Below are 13,156 nucleotides of genomic sequence, written 5' to 3'. Positions count from 1 at the left end.
CCAGGCTTGTTGCCTCTTGATCCCACCACAAGGCAAAGCAGCAGCTGGATCCCTTCTGCAGGCCAAGCCTTGAGCTGCAGGGCTGAGTGGCTGCCACCTGGGAAAGGTCTCTTAACAAGGTGACTCGTCCCTCTAGGTCTCCAGAGCCTTTGGATGCTGAGGGTCCTTCCCCTCCTGTGCTCAGCACCTTCCTCCCCCCTGTCCCCAGCACCTCTCTCGACCCCCCAGAGCATTTCCCACTGCGGAAGACAGGTAAAGGGGCTCCTCCATCCCCCTCCCTCTGTGTGCAGGGCTGACCTGGCCCCACAAAGCCAACCCAGCTTCAGCCCCAGCAGCAGTGGGCTCAGCATTCAGCACTTTTCCTTCTCACAGCTTCTGAGCCCAACCTGAAGGTTCGGTGCAAGCCCAGGAAGGGGCTGGAGCGGCGCAAGAACCCGCTGACACGGAAGGAGAGCGCTCCCCCCTCGCTCAAGAGACGCCCAGCTGAGGCCATGGGTGAGGCCTCCTGCATCATGCTGAGACTTCAGGGCCTTTGGACAAGCTTTGGGGCAAGGCTGGAGCAGCCCAAGATGCTGTTGCATATCTGTTTGGGGTTCAGGTGTCTGGGGTTTGGAGGGTTAGAGGGGCAGAGGCTGTGGAGGGAGGTGCAGCCCTTCATGGAATCAGTGGGGTTGGGGAAGGTCTTGAAGATGTTGGAGTCTCAGCCCTGAGCCTTCACCCTGCCCAGCCCAGCACTGAGCCCTCAGCACCTCACCCCAGGGCTTTGGGGTCCCTGCAGGGCTGGGGGCTCCCCCAGCTCCCTGGGCAGCCTGGCACAGGGCTCACACCCCTCTCAGGGGGAAAGCTCAGCCTCAGCTCCCAGCTCAACCCCCCCTGGGGCAGCTCCAGCCCCTTTCCTCTGGTGCTGTCCCTCAGGAGCAGAGCCTGAGCCAGCCCTGGCCACAGGCTCCTGGCAGGGAGTGTCAGAGTGCTCCTGGGTCCCCTCAGCCTCCTCTTGTCCAGCCTCAGCACCCCTCAGCCTTTCCCCATCACCCTTATGCCCCAGCCCCTTCTCCAGCTCTTCTGCCCAACTCTGGCCCCACACCAGCACTGGTGCTTGTGCCCATCACCCCCTTTTCTCTTCCCCTGCCCAGACTCCTCTCCCAGCAGCAGCAGCACCCCAGTGTCAGGCTGCAGCTCCCCCAACGACAGCCTCCCAGCCGAGCACGGAGCGCTCCCTGCTGCCTCTGCTGTGGCCCACGAGGTGAGTTGCTGCTGCCTCACATCCACGTGAGCTGGGGCTTCCTGGCCTCAGGGTTGGGTGCCCTCATCTCCCCACCTCCCATCCTAAGCTCAGGCAGAGCTCAGGCAAAGGTGGCATCACCCCTTAGCCCTGTGTGCCCAGGGTGCTGTGCCCAACCCTGTCCATGTGCCCTGTGTCCCCGATGCCTCTCGCTCCAGGCTGTTCCCTCCAGCACCCTGGGGCTCAGCCACCTTCTCCTGCTGCTTGTCCCACTGCTGGTGCTGCTCAAGCAGGAGGCTGATGGCTTGTGTTTGCTGCAGCCACCCCTGGCCCAGCGCCTGATGATGCAGGAGAGCTCCCTGGCTCAGTTTGCCTTGCAGAGTGCAGCCTCCCTTCCAGCCATCACCCTGGGACTACCAGCCACCACTGGCTCCAGGGTAGGAAACCAGCCTGTGGGTGACCCCACACATGGACAGAGGGATGCCCATGAGGGCAAAGGGGCTTGGCAGGCTTGAGGCTGTGCCATCCCTTCCCCCTGTTGGGTGCTGGGAGGTTGGTGACTCAATCCCCGTCCTGTCTCTGCAGGGAGAGGGAGATCGCCGGCCCATCCCCAGCCTGGCACAGCGGGTGCCTGTGCTCAACGGGCCAGTCCTGCCTGGCACCCACTCACCCATGTTCATGCCAAGTCCCCTGGAGCAGCAGGAGGCTGGGAACCCCTTGTCCCCTCGGCTGCAGCCTGTCATCATCCTCGAGCGCTCGCTCAGCCACGCTCCGCTGCTGGCAGGTGAGTGCTGGGCTCAGAGATCAGCAGCTCTGGGGGGTGTCCCCTGTGCAGCTCTGGGGTGTCCCCTGTGCAGCTCTGGGGTGTCCCCTGTGCAGCTCTGGGGGGTGTCCCCTGTGCAGCTTTGGGGTGTCCCCTGTGCAGCTCTGGGGGGTGTCCCCTGTGCAGCTTTGGGGTGTCCCCTGTCTGCCCAGTGCCCAGTGCCACCCCTCACTTCCTAGAACCGTAGGATCACACAGTGGTGGGGTTGGAAGGGAGCTGCAGAGCTCATCCAGCCCAACCCCTGCAGCAGCAGCTCCCACCTAGGTCAGGTCACACAGAAACTCATCCAGGGGGGTGCTGAAGAGCTCCAAGGAAGGAGCCTCCACACCCTCCCTGGGCAGCCTGGGCCAGGGCTCCCTCAGCTCCCACTGAAATGCTTCTTCCTTGTGTTTCAATGCAACTGGTTGTGTTCCAGCTCCATCCCATCAGCCCTTGTCCTGGTCCAACAGCAGAAAGCGCTGCCCCAACCTCCTGCCACCCACCATGGACACACTTGGAGCTATTCATGAGCTCCCCCTGAGCTCAGGCTCCTCTGCTCCAGGCTGAACAGCCCCAGGTCCCACAGCCTTTCCTCAGCAGAAGATGCTGCAGTGCCCTGAGCATCTGGGTGTCCCTGCACTGGCCTCTCTGCAGCAGGTCCCTGTCCCTCTGCAGCTGGGCAGCCCAGCACTGGCCCCAGGACTCCAGCTGAGGCCTCAGCAGGGCAGAGCAGAGGGGCAGCACAACCTCCCTGGCCCTGCCTCACTTCTCCTTTGTGTCCCCCTGCAGTGCCAGGTTTGGGAACAGTCCCCTTCTCCTTCACCCCGTCGCTCATCTCTGCCGAGCGCCTGCCGCTGCCGGCTCACCACAAACCCCTGGGCAGGACCCGCTCTGAGCCCCTGCCCCAGAACCCCAAAAGCATCCAGCAGCAGCTGCTGTATCAGCAGCATCACACCCAGTTCCTGGAGAGGCTCAAGCAGCAGACACACCTGGGCAAGGTAAGTCACAGAAGCATTTGGGTTGGTAAAGCCCCTGAAGCTGCTGCAGCCCCAGCCCTGAGCCCTGCCCAGCCCAGCACTGAGCCCTCAGCACCTCACCCCAGGGCTTTGGGGTCCCTGCAGGGCTGGGGGCTCCCCCAGCTCCCTGGGCAGCCTGGCACAGGGCTCACACCCCTCTCAGGGGGAAAGCTCAGCCTCAGCTCCCAGCTCAACCCCCCCTGGGGCAGCTCCAGCCCCTTTGCTCTGGTGCTGTCCCTCAGGAGCAGAGCCTGAGCCAGCCCTGGCCACAGGCTCCTGGCAGGGAGCTGCAGAATGCTCCTGGCTCCCCTCAGCCTCCTCTTGTCCAGCCTCAGCACCCCTCAGCCCCTTGGCTCCCCAAGCAGCAGGATGAGGCCTGATGTGGCACCTGGGTGTCTGCAGCAACATCTGGGCACAGCTTTGAGCCTCCTGCTCCCACGGCTGCTCCCTCCCAGCACGATGCTCCCAGCCCAGCCACGCTTGGCCCCAGCCACGGGCTCCTCAAGGCTCAGAGCTGCTGCTCAGCCCTCAGCACAGCCCCAGCACCCACTCACAGGACACACACACACTGGATATCCAGCCTCCTGTCAGGCTCCTGTGTCCCCTCCCTTCCCTGGGCAGCTGGATGCTGGCAGGGTGGAAAGTCACATTGAACCAAGCAAGTGAGGTGCTGCCTTACCCAGACCCCTGGCAGCGAGCTGGGGAGGTACCTACTCAGCTTCTGTGGCTCCCACATCCATCATGCTGCTGCCCTGGGGTACCCTGTCACCCTCCCCATCACCTTCTTGCCCTGGCTTGTCCCTTGTCCCCTCTCTCTGCTCACCCCTGACCCTGTGGCTGCAGCGTATGGCCAAGTCCAGCGAGAAGCCCAGGCTGAGGCAGATCCCATCCTCTGAGGACATGGAGGCTGAGGGGACCCTGCCAGAGGCTGCAGCTGAGGCCACAGACCCCACAAGGGCACATGTGGAGCCCCCACAGCCAAGCAGCAGTGGGAAGGAGCCTGAGAGGACACAGAAGGTGCTGCAGCCTCAAGAGGAGCTTGTCCTGCACCAGGTACACGAGGCCTGGGGGGGATGAGAGAGCTCTGGGCTGCCAAGCTGAAGCAAAGCCCTCCCCAGCTGGGCACAAGGAGCCAGTGTCAGCACTGACTGCCCCAGGGTTGTGTGAGAGGCTCCCAAGGTGGGTTGGAAACCTTCAGAGGAGTTCTGAGGCGTGGGCTGGATGAGGTGGGAGTTCCTAGCTCGGTCTTTCTCTCTTGGTGTCTCTTGTTGGAGGCTTTGCACAAACCCAGCCAAGCTGGCAGCACCCTGAGCCTGGAGAGACCCAGGTCAGGCTCCAAGAGCCACCTCTGTAAAGGGTGCTGTGTGGGTAAGGACCAGGCACCATGTGCCCATCCTTGAGCCCAGGGCAGTTGGCAAGGATGGGGCTGAGAGCTGTAGCTGCTCCTGGTGTCAGCCAGGCTGGGGATCAGCCCTAAATCACTGGGGATCAGCCCTAAATCACTGGGATCAGCCCTAAATCACTGGGGATCACCCCTAAATCACTGGGGATCAGCCCTAAATCACTGGCATCATCCCTAAATCACTGGGAATCACCCCTAAATCACTTGGGATCATCCTTAAATCACTGGGGATCAGCCCTAAGTCAGTAGCATCACCCCTAAATAACTGGGGATTGGCCTTAAATCACTGGCATCACGCCTAAATCACTTGGGGATCAGCCCTAAATCACTGGGGATCATCCTTAAATCACTGGAATCACCTCCAAATGACTGGCATCACCCCTAAATCACTGGAGATCACCCCAAAGTCACTGGGAACCATCTCTAAATCACTGGGGATCAGCCCTGAATCACTGGGGATTGGCCTTAAATCACTGGCATCACCCCTAAATCACTGGGGATCAGCCCTGGATCACTGGGGATCAGCCCTGGATCACTGGGCATCACCCCCAGGTCGTTGTGCCTTGCCTGGGGCTGAGCCACAGAGCACCAGCTGCCACATCCCAGCTCCTGCAAACCAGCTCCAAGCTCCTCCAGCACGGAGGGGACTGTCCCATGCAGCCCCTGGGAGGGTGCAGGGTGCAGAGCTCCCTTCCCTGGGCTGGCTGGTGCTGCTGTGTCTGGCCTGGCCCCTGTCTCTCAGCATCTCCTCTCCCCCCCAGGCCTATCTGTGGGATTCCTACCAGCGTGTGCAGCAGCAGCTCCTCAAACGCCAGCCCTTGGCCGAGCCCTCCGTGCTCTCTGCCATCCATGGTGGGCACAGACCCCTCTCCAGGGCACAGTCATCTCCTGCCACTGCCACCATCTCCCATCCTGCTCAGGATACAGCCTCTAAGACACTCTCCCTGCCTGTGCAAGAGCAGCCAGCCAAGACACACTTCACCACAGGTACGACCCCGTCCGTGGGGCTGGGGGCAAGACCTGGGAGGGAGGTTGGAGATGCCCAGGGGGGAGGCATCAACCAACCCCTGGAGAGGAGCTGGGTGAAGCTCAGCAGCTCTCCTGGCGTGTTGCAGGGCTGGTTTATGACTCAGTGATGCTCAAACACCAATGCTCCTGTGGGGACAACAGCAACCACCCCGAGCACGCCGGCAGGATCCAGAGCATCTGGTCCAGGCTGCAGGAGAGGGGCCTCCGCAGCCGCTGCGAGGTGAGCAGCACAGGGCCCCAGGGATGCTGCTCCTGCTGGCCTGGGCTCTGTCCTGCCCCCACCTCCATCCCTTTTTGCTCCCACAGCCTCTCTGTGTGTTCTGCAGAGAGCTTGAGCTTCTCCACTGCTGGGCTGAGCGTGCCTGGCTCAGGGTGGCAGCAGAGGCTGCTCTGCTGGGAGATGGGTGTAGGGAGAGGGATGAGCCCCATTGGGACAGGGTGTTGTGTCAGCCTGAGGGACATCAGTGTTAGTTGCAGCTTTGGAACCTTGTTAGAAACTAGTTAGAACCTTGCCCTGGTCTGGAACCTTGCCCTGGTCTGGAACCTTGCCCTGGTGTGTCTGTGCTGACTGGTCCACACAGGGCTCTCAAGCTCAGATCCAGGGCAAGAAGCTCTGTGCTGAGCCTTGCAGCTGCCTCTGGCTGTGGTGACACACAATCCCTGAGTGCTGGGGGCTGGAAGGGCCCTGCAGAGCTGCCCCAGCCCCTGCTCCAGCAGCTTCCCCTGGCTCAGGGGGCACAGGAACGTGTCCAGGGGGGTTGGGAACCTCCTGAGAAGGAGCCTCCACACCCTCCCTGGGCAGCCTGGGCCAGGGCTCCCTCAGCTCAGCACCAAAGGACTTGCTCCTCCTGTACCAGGGGCTGTGTCCCAGCCTGTGCCCATCACCCCTTGTCCTGCCACTGGCCACCCCAGCACAAAGCCTGGCCCCATCCATCCTCCTTTAGGGACTGAGCAGCACTGATGGGATCCCCCTGAGCTCAGGCTTCTGTTCCCCAGGCTGAGCAGCCCCAGGGCTGCAGCCTTTCCTCCTCACACACATGTCCCATCCCTCAGCATCTTGCTGGCCCTGCCCTGGCCTCTCCCCAGCACTCCCCTGTCTCTCTGCAGCTGGACACCCCACAACCAGATGCCAAAGCCCAGCTGTAGCTTTCCTGGGGGCAGAGCAGGTCGGGAGGACGAAGCTCCCCTCCAGCTGCTCCCCCTCCACGAGCTGTGACTGTTGAGGCAGCAGGACCTGGGGCTTTGAGGGGCTGGGGGGGATGTGTGGATAGGGCAGAAAGTTGCCTGTCCCACCTGGCCCAGGTTGCTCACAGCCCCCTGTGTGCCCCAGTGCCTGCGGGGTCGCAAGGCCACGCTGGAGGAGCTGCAGTGTGTGCACAGCGAGCGCCACGTCTTCCTCTACGGCACCAACCCCCTCAGCCGCCTCAAGCTGGACAATGGCAAGCTGGCAGGTGAGTCCCAAAGCCAGCTCCATGCTGAGCCCCTCCTCAAGGGGCCTCTGCTCTTCCAGCTGGCCAAGGAATGAACTCAGAGCCAGCCTTGCCCTGAGCTGCTCCCCTTCCCCTTGCTCACCCCTCGCCTCTCCCCGCAGGGATCCTGTCCCAGAGGATGTTTGTCATGTTGCCCTGTGGAGGGGTGGGGGTAAGTGGCTCATCTCTGCTTTTGGGTGGGTTGTAGATGGGTTTGTTCCTTTCTTCTGGGGTGGAGAGGGAGCTCCTGAAGCTTGGGGAGCCTCAGGTGGGAGCTCCCTTGTGCTGTCGAGTCCTTGGGTTGACCTTCAGCATCCTCCCCTTGGAAGGAGGGTCCTTGATTCCTCCTCACGCTCAGGGCTCAGGATCCAAAAGCCCCTCACAGCCATTTCCAAGAGCCCAGGGAGTGAAGGGGGTGAGCTGGCAGGATGGAAACAGCCTCAAGTTGCCCCAGGGGAGCTTGAGCTTGGAGCTGAGGCAGAACTGTTGCCCTGAGAGGGGTGTGAGCCCTGTGCCAGGCTGCCCAGGGAGCTGGGGCAGTGCCCAGCCCTGGAGGGAGCCCAGAGCTGAGGTGCTGAGGGCTCAGTGCTGGGGCTGGGCAGGGGGAGGGAGGGCTGGGACTGCAGCAGCTCCAGGGGCTTTAACAAGCCCAGTGCTTGTGTGTCCTGGGGAAGGCAGGAGCTGTGGTGTCTGGTGAGGGAGGGCAGCAGTGTGGTGTCAGCACCTTCCCCTTTCCCTCCAGACACTTCTGTGGCCTCTCCTCTCACAGCTTGCCCTCCTGGTTTCTCTCCAGTCACTGCATTCTCCCTTCCTCCCTCTCCCCCTGTCTCTGTCCTTCTCTCTCTGTCTCTCTCTGTTTCAGGAAGGGGGTCTCACTCCATGCCTTCCTGCTGCCTCTTCTGGTTCTTCTCCTCTCCTTGCCCTGCTGCTGGGCACCAGCTCTTCTGAGCCCCGTTTGCATCTGCTTTCCCTGCTCTGCCTCCCTGTCCCTGGCCTCCTCTCGCCTGTGCCCTGAGAGGTGGGGAGGGGGGCTTGGAGCTGCCCTTCCCTGAGCACAGCTGGGATGGGGGACACACATGGAGTTGATCAGAAGAGACTTTTGAGTTTCCTGGCTCTGGCTCAGCCCTTGATGTGTTCCTGATCAAAGCAAGATGTTTGCTTAGGCAATAAGATCCAGAGACAGAAGGTAACGAGCGTTTCCTCAGTGTGTCCCCCCCAAACACCCCTGGGGACAGGCTTGAGGTGCCTGGGGCTGGGGCTGGGGCTGAGCAGTGGGCAGAGGGGCTGAGCAGTGGGCAGAGGGGCTGAGCAGTGGGAAGAGAGGCTGAGCAGTGGGCAGAGGGGCTGAGCAGTGGGCAGAGGGGCTGAGCAGTGGGCAGAGAGGCTGAACAGTGGGCAGAGGGGCTGAGCAGTGGGCAGAAGGGCTGAGCAGTGGGCAGAAGGGCTGAGCAGTGGGCAGAGGGGCTGAGCAGTGGGAAGAGAGGCTGAACCTTGGGCAGAGGGGCTGAGCAGTGGGCAGAGGGGCTGAGCAGTGGGCAGAGGGGCTGAGCAGTGGGAAGAGGGGCTCAGAGCAGGCAGAGGGGCTGAGCAGTGGGCAGAGGGGCTGAGCAGTGGGCAGAGAGGCTGAGCAGTGGGCAGAGGGGCTGAGCAGTGGGAAGAGAGGCTGAACCTTGGGCAGAGGGGCTGAGCAGTGGGCAGAGAGGCTGAACCTTGGGCAGAGGGGCTCAGCAGTGGGCAGAGGGGCTCAGCAGTGGGCAGAGGGGTTCAGAGCAGGCAGAGGAGCTTCCACCCTGCCCAGCAGCTCCTGGGGAACTCACCCTTTGGCCTGTGAAGTGACCCAGCTCCACAGTCCCTTGACCCTTCATGGGACCACAACCCCCCTGGCACGTGTCCCAGCACTGAGACCTCCCTGTGCTGCCCTGTCCTGCCTGAGCCCCCTCCCCTGGCTTTGCAGGTGGACAGTGACACCATCTGGAACGAGCTGCACTCGTCCAACGCCGCGCGCTGGGCCGCCGGCAGCGTCACCGACCTGGCCTTCAGAGTGGCTGCCAGGGAGCTGAGGGTGAGCTGGCTGCAAGCAGAGCTGCTCTGCATCACCCCCAGGAGTCAAACAAGGGGGAGTTTTTAGGGGTGGCATCACCTCTGAGCATCTTCACCTCTGTGTTCTGTCCCCAGAACGGCTTCGCCGTGGTGCGGCCGCCCGGGCATCACGCTGATCCTTCCACTGCCATGTAAGAGCCTCTTTCCCCAGGCACAGCCCCCCAGAAAATCACTCCAGAGGAAGCTGACGTGGGATTCATCCAAAGGAGGGGGAGGGGAGAGGGGAGGGTGAGCCCAGCCACGTGGGCTGAGGGAGGCCGGTGCTGAGGGAGGCTCCCGGAGCTCGCCCAGGCTCTCGACTCGCTCTTTGCAGGGGCTTCTGCTTCTTCAACTCGGTGGCCATCGCTGCAAGGCAGCTGCAGCAGAAAGGGAAGCTCAGCAAGATCCTCATTGTGGACTGGGTGAGTCCCCTGTGTCCCCCCAGCACGTCCCCAGGAGCCAGTGTCTGCATTCCCTGCCAGCCCTGCTGCAGAGCTCAACCACGCTGCAGCCTGGCAACATCCCCCAGGAGCCAAACCCTTGGAGCTGGGGAGAGATCCAGTTGCTTTTGACCTCGAGGTTTGAGCCAGCAGTGGCCCCTGTCTCCCTGCAGGATGTTCACCATGGCAATGGGACACAGCAGATCTTCTACAGAGACCCTGATGTTCTCTACATCTCTCTCCACCGGCACGACGATGGCAACTTCTTCCCTGGCAGCGGGGCTGCTGACGAGGTAAAAGGCAGCAGGAGGAGCCTGTGGGGCTCAGGGAGAGGGCAGCAAAGTGCCACAGCTTCTGCTGCTCTGCAGCAAGATCTGCAAGGCAAGATGGCCAAAAGCATCGTGGTTTGGATCAGCAGTGGGGTGGCAGCAGGAGCAGGGCAGGATTGTGCCCCTGGGCTGGGCGCTGGGGAGGCTGCAGCTCCAGGGCTGGGTCAGTGCTGAGCCCCTCACTCACTGCCACAGGGACACTGAGGGGCTGCAGCAGGGCCAGAGCTGGGGAAGGGGCTGGGGCACAAGTGTCAGAGGGAATGGGGGTGCTGAGGCTGGACAAGAGGAGGCTGAGGGGAGCCAGGAGCACTCTGCAGCTCCCTGCCAGGAGCCTGTGGCCAGGGCTGGCTCAGGCTCTGCTCCTGAGGGACAGCACCAGAGCAAAGGGGCTGGAGCTGCCCCAGGGGGGGTTGAGCTGGGAGCTGAGGCTGAGCTTTCCCCCTGAGAGGGGTGTGAGCCCTGTGCCAGGCTGCCCAGGGAGCTGGGGGAGCCCCCAGCCCTGCAGGGACCCCAAAGCCCTGGGGTGAGGTGCTGAGGGCTCAGTGCTGGGCTGGGCAGGGCTCAGGGCTGGGGCTGCAGCAGCTTCTGTGATTCTCTGAACCCCCCTGGTCCCCTCCAGGCCCTGCCTCAGAGCAGGAACCCCCAGCCCTGCCCCAGCAGCCCCTGCCCCAGCAGCCCCTGCCCCAGCAGCCCCTGCCCTCAGCTCTGCCCTCAGCTCTGCCCTCAGCTCTGCCCTCGCTCCCTCCCAGGTCGGTGCCGGCCCCGGCGAAGGATTCAACGTCAACGTCGCCTGGACTGGAGGCCTCGACCCCCCCATGGGAGACCCTGAGTATTTGGCTGCTTTCAGGTGCTGTCCCTGCTGTTTCCTTCCCTGCCTGTCCCTCAGGCTCAGCCTGAGCCAGGCCTGAGCCCCTGCCCCTGCTCCTTTCCCCTCAGGACCGTGGTGATGCCCATCGCACACGAGTTCTCCCCCGACGTGGTGCTGGTGTCGGCCGGCTTCGATGCAGCTGATGGCCACCCACCCCCCTTGGGGGGCTACAAAGTCTCTGCTAAGTGTAAGGAGGTGGCAACAAGGGCCACTGGCTCTACAGGAGGGCCACAGGCTCCACACAAAGGCCACTGCCTCAAGGAGGGTTCTTCCCACCAGGCAGCCAGGCTGGGAGCGTGGCAGCTCCCTCCAGGAGGATCCCTTTGGCTACTGAGAGCCAGGGAGGTTGGGTGATGGCAACTCCTTGGGTGTCTCCTCTAGGTTTTGGCTACATGACCAAGCAGCTGATGAGCCTGGCTGGTGGAGCCATCATCCTGGCACTGGAAGGTGGCCACGACCTCACGGCCATCTGCGACGCATCCGAGGCCTGTGTGGCAGCCTTGCTGGGCAACGAGGTGAGGGCTGGGGCTGGGGGGCTCTGGGGGGCTCTGGGGGGCTCTGGGGGTGGATAAGATGTGAGATCCCCTCCCTTTCATCCTCCTCATGTCTCCTTTTGGCAGCTGGAGCCTCTGCCAGAGGAAAGCATGAAGCAGAAACCAAACCCCAACGCTGTGCGCTCGCTGGAAACCGTCATCCAGGTGCAGAGTGAGTGTCCAGGGCCAGGGGTGGGCTGGGGATGGGACCCAGGGCCAGGGATGGGCTGGGGATGGGACCCAGGGCCAGGGATGGGCTGGGGATGGGACCCAGGGCCAGGGGTGGGCTGGGGATGGGACCCAGGGCCAGGGATGGGCTGGGGATGGGACCCAGGGCCAGGGGTGGGCTGGGGATGGGACCCAGGGCCAGGGGTGGGCTGGGGATGGGACCCAGGGCCAGGGGTGGGCTGGGGATGGGACCCAGGGCCAGGGATGGGCTGGGGATGGGACCCAGGGCCAGGGGTGGGCTGGGGATGGGACCCAGGGCCAGGATGGGCTGGGGATGGGATTCAGGGCCAGGGGTGGGCTGGGGATGGGACCCAGGGCCAGGGATGGGCTGGGGATGGGACCCAGGGCCAGGGGATGGGACCCAGAGCCAGGGGATGGGCTGTGGATGGGACCCAGGGCCAGGGGATGGGTTGTTCCTTGGTCCAGAGCCAGAGGATGGGTTGTTCAGGTGATCCAGAGCCAGAGGATGGGTTGTTGATGGGATCCAGGGCCAGGGGATGGGTTGTTCCTTGGTCCAGGGCCAGGGGATGGGTTGTTCTGTGCCCCAGGGCCAGGGGATGGGTTGTTCAGGTGAATCAGGACCAGGGGATGGGTTGTTGATGTGCTCCAGAGCCAGGGGATGGGTTGTTGATGGGATCCAGGACCAGGAGATGGGTTGTTGATGGGATCCAGGGCCAGGGGATGGGTTGTTCCTTGGTCCAGAGCCAGGAGATGGGTTGTTGATGTGCCCCAGGACCAGGGGATGGGTTGTTCAGGTGAATGAGGGCCAGGGGATGGGTTGTTCTCTGGACCAGGACCAGGGGATGGGTTGTTGATGGGATCCAGGACCAGGAGATGGGTTGTTGATGGGATCCAGGGCCAGGGGATGGGTTGTTCCTTGGTCCAGAGCCAGGAGATGGGTTGTTGATGTGCCCCAGGACCAGGGGATGGGTTGTTCAGGTGAATGAGGGCCAGGGGATGGGTTGTTCTCTGGACCAGGACCAGGGGATGGGTTGTTGATGGGATCCAGGACCAGGAGATGGGCTGTTCCTTGGTCCAGGGCCAGGGGATGGGTTGTTCTGTGCTCCAGAGCCAGAGGATGGGTTGTTGATGGGATCCAGGGTCAGGGGATGGATTGTTCAGGTGAATCAGGACCAGGGGATGGGTTGTTGATGTGCTCCAGAGCCAGGGGATGGGTTGTTCAGGTGATCCAGAGCCAGGGGATGGGTTGTTCAGGTGATCCAGAGCCAGAGGATGGGTTGTTGATGGGATCCAGGACCAGGAGATGGGTTGTTGATGGGATCCAGAGCCAGGGGATGGGTTGTTCCTTGGTCCAGAGCCAGGGGATGGGTTGTTCCTTGGTCCAGAGCCAGGGGATGGGTTGTTGATGTGCCCCAGGACCAGGGGATGGGTTGTTCTGTGCTCCAGAGCCAGAGGATGGGTTGTTGATGGGATCCAGGGTCAGGGGATGGATTGTTCAGGTGAATCAGGACCAGGGGATGGGTTGTTGATGTGCTCCAGAGCCAGGGGATGGGTTGTTCAGGTGATCCAGAGCCAGGGGATGGGTTGTTCAGGTGATCCAGAGCCAGAGGATGGGTTGTTGATGGGATCCAGGACCAGGAGATGGGTTGTTGATGGGATCCAGAGCCAGGGGATGGTTTGTTGATGTGCCCCAGGACCAGGGGATGGGTTGTTCACATGCAAGAGCCAAGAGCTGCCATTCCCACCCCTCCCCACTCACCCCCAGCAGCTCCAAGGGG

The 13,156-nt window shown here is 62.7% G+C and overlaps 1 protein-coding gene across 6 annotated transcripts in view; it reads left to right on the top strand.

Annotated features, from left to right (window-relative positions):
* HDAC7 (histone deacetylase 7) overlaps positions 1 to 13,156 on the top strand; it is a 67,270-nt gene that overhangs the window by 52,710 nt on the left and 1,404 nt on the right. For 5 of the 6 annotated variants that reach the window (XM_062015735.1, XM_062015736.1, XM_062015737.1 and 2 more), the window contains 19 exons: positions 137 to 252; positions 373 to 495; positions 1,134 to 1,243; positions 1,543 to 1,659; positions 1,808 to 2,006; positions 2,814 to 3,022; positions 3,884 to 4,093; positions 5,204 to 5,429; positions 5,558 to 5,691; positions 6,802 to 6,922; positions 7,063 to 7,112; positions 8,895 to 9,002; positions 9,116 to 9,171; positions 9,354 to 9,441; positions 9,633 to 9,752; positions 10,538 to 10,635; positions 10,725 to 10,843; positions 11,038 to 11,171; positions 11,277 to 11,361. In XM_062015735.1, the coding sequence (XP_061871719.1) occupies positions 137 to 252; positions 373 to 495; positions 1,134 to 1,243; positions 1,543 to 1,659; positions 1,808 to 2,006; positions 2,814 to 3,022; positions 3,884 to 4,093; positions 5,204 to 5,429; positions 5,558 to 5,691; positions 6,802 to 6,922; positions 7,063 to 7,112; positions 8,895 to 9,002; positions 9,116 to 9,171; positions 9,354 to 9,441; positions 9,633 to 9,752; positions 10,538 to 10,635; positions 10,725 to 10,843; positions 11,038 to 11,171; positions 11,277 to 11,361 (2,423 nt within the window). The remainder of the gene's footprint in view (positions 1 to 136; positions 253 to 372; positions 496 to 1,133; positions 1,244 to 1,542; positions 1,660 to 1,807; positions 2,007 to 2,813; positions 3,023 to 3,883; positions 4,094 to 5,203; positions 5,430 to 5,557; positions 5,692 to 6,801; positions 6,923 to 7,062; positions 7,113 to 8,894; positions 9,003 to 9,115; positions 9,172 to 9,353; positions 9,442 to 9,632; positions 9,753 to 10,537; positions 10,636 to 10,724; positions 10,844 to 11,037; positions 11,172 to 11,276; positions 11,362 to 13,156) is intronic. The other variant, XM_062015742.1, reaches the window with a different exon arrangement.

The sequence above is a fragment of the Colius striatus genome, chromosome 26 (assembly GCF_028858725.1).
Source record: "Colius striatus isolate bColStr4 chromosome 26, bColStr4.1.hap1, whole genome shotgun sequence".
Classification (NCBI taxonomy): Eukaryota; Metazoa; Chordata; class Aves; order Coliiformes; family Coliidae; genus Colius; species Colius striatus.
This window is presented reverse-complemented; position numbering and strand designations above follow the sequence as displayed.